General features: G+C 45.4%; 1 protein-coding gene across 4 annotated transcripts in view; it reads right to left on the minus strand.

Moving 5' to 3' along the window:
• Positions 1 to 5,000, minus strand: part of LOC113800203 (integrin alpha-PS2) — a 373,572-nt gene that overhangs the window by 76,969 nt on the left and 291,603 nt on the right. For all 4 annotated transcript variants that reach the window (XR_011398111.1, XM_070113527.1, XM_070113528.1 and 1 more), the window contains exon 5: positions 3,325 to 3,386. Coding sequence is in view for 3 of the 4 variants with exons in the window: in XM_070113527.1 (XP_069969628.1) it covers positions 3,325 to 3,386 (62 nt within the window). In the remaining variant the exon portion in view is untranslated. The remainder of the gene's footprint in view (positions 1 to 3,324; positions 3,387 to 5,000) is intronic.

A 5,000-nucleotide genomic window follows, 5' to 3' on the forward strand; every position in this document is an offset into this window, starting at 1 on the left:
TGAGAAGCAAAAGGGAAAATGAGGTAAAAGGGAGAAGATGAAGGGAGAGAGGGTAAGCAAGAAGAGAAAGAGAAGGGAGAAGAGAAACAGAAGGAGGGACCGGAGGTGCAGGAAATATATTGAGAGAGGGAAGTCAAAAAAGAAGTAAAATGAAAATACGAAAGCAAAAAAGAAGGAGGAAGCGAAATAAAAGAAAAGAGACAAATTTACGAGAGGAAGACAGGAAGAAGAACAGGAGAGAGGAAAACGATAAAGACAGAGAAGAAAGAGAAATCAAAGGATAAGAAGGAAATCATGAACTGCTACTAGAAAAAAAGAAAAAAATAACACTTAAAAAAATACAAAATTACCCTCACAGAACGAAAGTCCCAACATAGAAAGAGACAAATACAGTTAACGCGAATAAGAGAAGGAGGATAAGGACAAGGACACGAAGAGGTGAAGAGGGAGTGCTGAGAGGTGAGGCAATCATGCTGTCATGAGGCTGCATGACACTCGACGGCTGTAACAAGCGAGCGTCTGGCGGCAGAGAGGGAGATAGGGAGAGGAGACGAGAGGGCGGGGACACTTGCGGGGAAAGGGAGATAAGAGGAGGGAGGGAAAGACTGGGGGAGGTGGGAGAGAGAGAGAGAGAGAGAGAGAGAGAGAGAGAGAAGAGAGAGAGAGATGAGAGAGAGAGAGATGAGAGAGAGAGAGAGAGAGAGAGAGAGAGAGAGAGAGAGAGAGAGAGAATGTGGAGAGAGAGAGAGAGAGAGGAGAAGAAAGAGAGAGAATGTGGAGAGAAGGAAGATAACGATAGGGAAATAGAAAGAGAGAGAGAAAAAGAAAGACAAAATAGCGATCTCGAAAAAGAAACACCATGCGATAAAGTGAGAGGAGATGAAGAGGAGGAGAAAGACGTCCTCTAAATAATTTTGTCTTTCTCGGAAATCTTAATTGTTGAAAATCCTTCATTTTTTTTTCGCATAAATACTTCAGATCTCTTCAGTATCCCAGGCGCATCCAAGCATCCAAGCAGACAGACAAGACAAGAATTTAAGAATAAATGAAGAATGATCATGTTAAAGAAATAAACACGTAAATACACATATAAACTATCCACAAACCACTCAGATAAATTGTCAATACAATAACCTTTCTCCGTCTTCTATATCAAATTTTAAAAAATATATCTTTTTTCATCAATAACTTCCTCGGAAAGGCTTCTTTTTTCGAGCAATTTAAACACAAATAACAGCTACTAAACTTTCTTGTACACTTCACTGACTATTTAGCTTTAAAGAAATTCATGGACAGTTTACAAAGGAAGTTTGGGGAGAGTGAACAGGAGGGGAGTGCGAATATTAGTAATAGCAGAAGCAGTAGAAAAAACTAGTAGCAATGATAATGATAATGATGATGATGATAATAACAACAACAACAACAACAACAACAGCAATAATAATAATAATAACAACAACAATAATAATAATAACAACAATGATAATGATAATAACAGTAATAATAATAATATTGATGATGATGATAGTAATAATAACAATAATAATAATAATAGTAACAACAGTAATAATGATAAAACACAACGGTAGTAATCACGATAATAACAACAATAAATGACAATCCCGTATAAAACCGAATACAAGAAATCCCAAACGGTTTCCCCGAAGGAACAAAGCGAGCTCGGAGTCCTGCAGGATCCCGCGCATGCAAGGCTATCGTCCCCCACAAAGTGATGGCGAGGATTCAGTAGGATAACCCCCCCCCCCGCCCCCGGCCCCCCGCCCCCCCGCCGTGTCCTCCCCCGTCGTCGTGGCGTCTTCGGGGGCGTCGGAAACCCCGCAATAGCACCTCGTGTGTCCTGGGAATGGTGGCGTAACCCAACACGCTATTGACACAAGCATCCCATGATGGAGTTCCGTGATTACCAAGACAGATAGCTGGCCCTCTCGCTCTCTCTCTTTCTTTCTCTTTCTCTTCTCTTTCTTTTTCTGATTCCCCTTCTCCTTTCCCTTTCCCTTTCCTTCTTTCTCCTTCTCCTTATTTTCCATTTCCATTTCCTTCCCCTCCCTGACATTCGCCCTCCTCCTTTCCCTCAACCTTCTCCCTTCCTTTCCCTTCACTATCCCTTCGTCCTCCTCCCTTCCTTTCCCTTCCCTTCCCCTTCCCCTTCTCTCTTCCCCTCCCTTAGCCCTCCCTCCCTCCCCCCGCCCTGCCTTGCCCTTGTCGCCCAGGGACCAACCACCGGGACGTGATGTGTGGCTCCCTGATATCGCCGCTGCATCGCTGACTCGGGCGCCGTACCCTTCTGAATGATAATGATGATAATGCTAATGTGGAGACAGAAACATCCCACGCTCTGGCTATTGCCCTGTCCCATTGCATGCAATAGCTTTCACGACAGATCAACGAGGTTGGGCTGTTGCATAGATAAGGCGGCACAGTAAGGGCAGGGGGGGAAGGGGAGGGGCAGGGAGAGGGGTATTCTCCAGGGTGGGGACATGGCGAGTGTCAGGGACAGCCTAAACAGGAGGGAACAGGAGCGGAACAAGAGAGTAGCAGGAGTAGGAGCAGGGATAGGAGTAGGAGGCAGGCAAAATGGACATGCTTAGAGCCACGGGGAGAGGGGAGGGGGGAGGGGGGGCAAACGCTCGGGGGAGGGAAGAGAGGGGCTTGTAACCTGAGGAAACAGGGGCGCCCCTTGTCCCTCTGATGTAGCCGCCAATTACCGCCGCCCTTTACGCTAGCCATGGCCCGCAGCACACTTCGGGCGGCGCGGGAGACACGCCCCTCGTGAGGAAGGTAAATAAATAGCTGGGGCGTTGCGCGTGCAGGTATAGCGCTCTTTCGTATACATACAAGATCAAGAGCAGGACATGTTTGTAAACACTGACACATCTCTAAGGACTTAACTAGTCACTCACTCATTATATGACAAATCTCTCTCGCTCTCTCGCTCTCTCTTACTCTCGCTCGCTCTCTCTCTCTCTCTTACTCTCGCTCTCTCTCTCTCACTTACTCTCGCTCTCTCTCTCTCTCTCTCTTACTCTCTCCTCTCTCTATTATCTCTCCACTCTCTCCTCTCTCTCCACCTTCCCTCCTCCTCCCACTCCCACCCCCTCTCCCATTCCCACTCCCACTCGCTCTCTCACTCACTCTTCCTCTCCCACTCCCTCTCCCTCCCCCACCCTTACTCCCACTCCCACTCGCTCTCACTCCCACTCCCACTCACTCTCACTCCCACTCCCACTCCCACTCCCTCTCTCCAAACATACACAAACACAGGCACAGAGAGCACACGCACACAGTTACGAAGAGCAAACTCACCTTAGTAATGACAGCGTCGAAGCCAGCTTGACATGACCCTTGACGATGGTAGCCCCAATAGCCTGTTGAAGAAAAGAAAGGTCATTAAGGGTCAAGATCTTATATAAAGTATACAGATTTTGTTACATATGTCTTGTGAAATATACTAGTTTTTTCTACACAAAAATGATTACCGAGATTTAAATAATGGAACTGATTAAGATTTATTTATAAATTTATAATAACGATGGCTACAATACGCAATACATATCATGATGGCGAAGACAAGGGAACAGATCCGACACAAAAAATAATGGACTTTGTTATATACACAGCTTTTGGTTCATATCCTCATCCCTCTAAAGAAAGGAAGAAAAAAAGAAAGAAAAGAAGTCACCATTAACTGCCGTTCTCATGGTTTAACAGATGATCTTATTTTCTGCACCCTTAATTTTATGAACCTATCTTAATTGAAGCTTCTCCCTGTGCTCACCGCTGCCCATTTTGAAGAGCTTACCCCCTCAACGACTTCTACGACCACTGCCAACTCCTGACCTCTTCCTGACCTCTCCCCCTATCACGACCTGGCCGCGAGATGGGGTAGTGGAAGGGGGTGATGCACGACCTTCTTATGCAAGGGATGGGAAAAGGGGAAGGGGGGCAAGAGAGAGAGTTGTGCGAGAGAAAAGGATAGTAAGAATGGATGAAAGAGCGAGATGGAAGAATATGAGATAGCGGAGAGAAGCACGGAGGCGAGGAATGGGCGATGAGAGGAGTGAAGATGAGAGAAAGGAGGAGACGGAGAGTGAGGGCGAGGTTTCAAAGCGTGAGAAAGAGGAACATGACAATAAAAGAAGGCAAAGCATGACGTGAAGGAGAACATCATAATCAAAATAGGGCAGATAATAGAGAAAATCAGAAGCAGAGAGGCCAAGAAGGAAGACCGCAAGCAAGCAAGCTGCTCTCGCAACTCGCTTATCTTGCAACACCTGTATCAAATGTAAGGTCAACAACGCAAGGTCAAGAAGCAGCATCAAGCACCGATACTCGAAATAGCAACCACCCCCCCTCCCCCCGCCCTTGATAGACGTCCACTCAGCTACCACCTGAGTGCGCTGAGCCTCCGGTCTCAAAGGGCGGCGCGTCCTTTGAGACCGGAGGCTCAGCTCACGCGATTCCCGACCGCCAACTCGAGGCGCTGTTCCTCCAAAGAGGTCCCTCCTCCGCCGATGGTTTCTCTGCCTCTGGTGATGCTCCTACTCGAAACCTGACAGACTTCCGTTCGAGCCCCTTGAAGAAAATGTGAAGGGAATCGAACAGTAAAAAAAAAAAAAAAAAAAAAAAAAAAAAAAAATCGAAACCTTTGAATAAATTTTGAATGAAACACGAAGGGAATCGAACCTTAAAAAAAACATTCGAAGCCTTTGAATAAAACGAGAAAAGAATCGAACCGCAAAAAAAGAAAATCAATTCGAAATCTTCGAATAAAACCCGAAGAAAACCGAACCGTAAAAAAAAATAATAATAAATAAATATTTTCGAAACCTTTGAATAAAACGCGAAGAGAATCAAACCACAAAAAAAGAAAAAATAATAATAATTCGAAACCTTTAAATAAAACCCGAAGAAAATCGAACCGTAAAAGAAAAGAAAGAAAAAAGCGTCTCAATCGATACCCCGCTAAGGATCACAAACCC

This window comes from Penaeus vannamei, chromosome 34 (genome assembly GCF_042767895.1).
Source record: "Penaeus vannamei isolate JL-2024 chromosome 34, ASM4276789v1, whole genome shotgun sequence".
In the NCBI taxonomy this organism is placed as follows: Eukaryota; Metazoa; Arthropoda; class Malacostraca; order Decapoda; family Penaeidae; genus Penaeus; species Penaeus vannamei.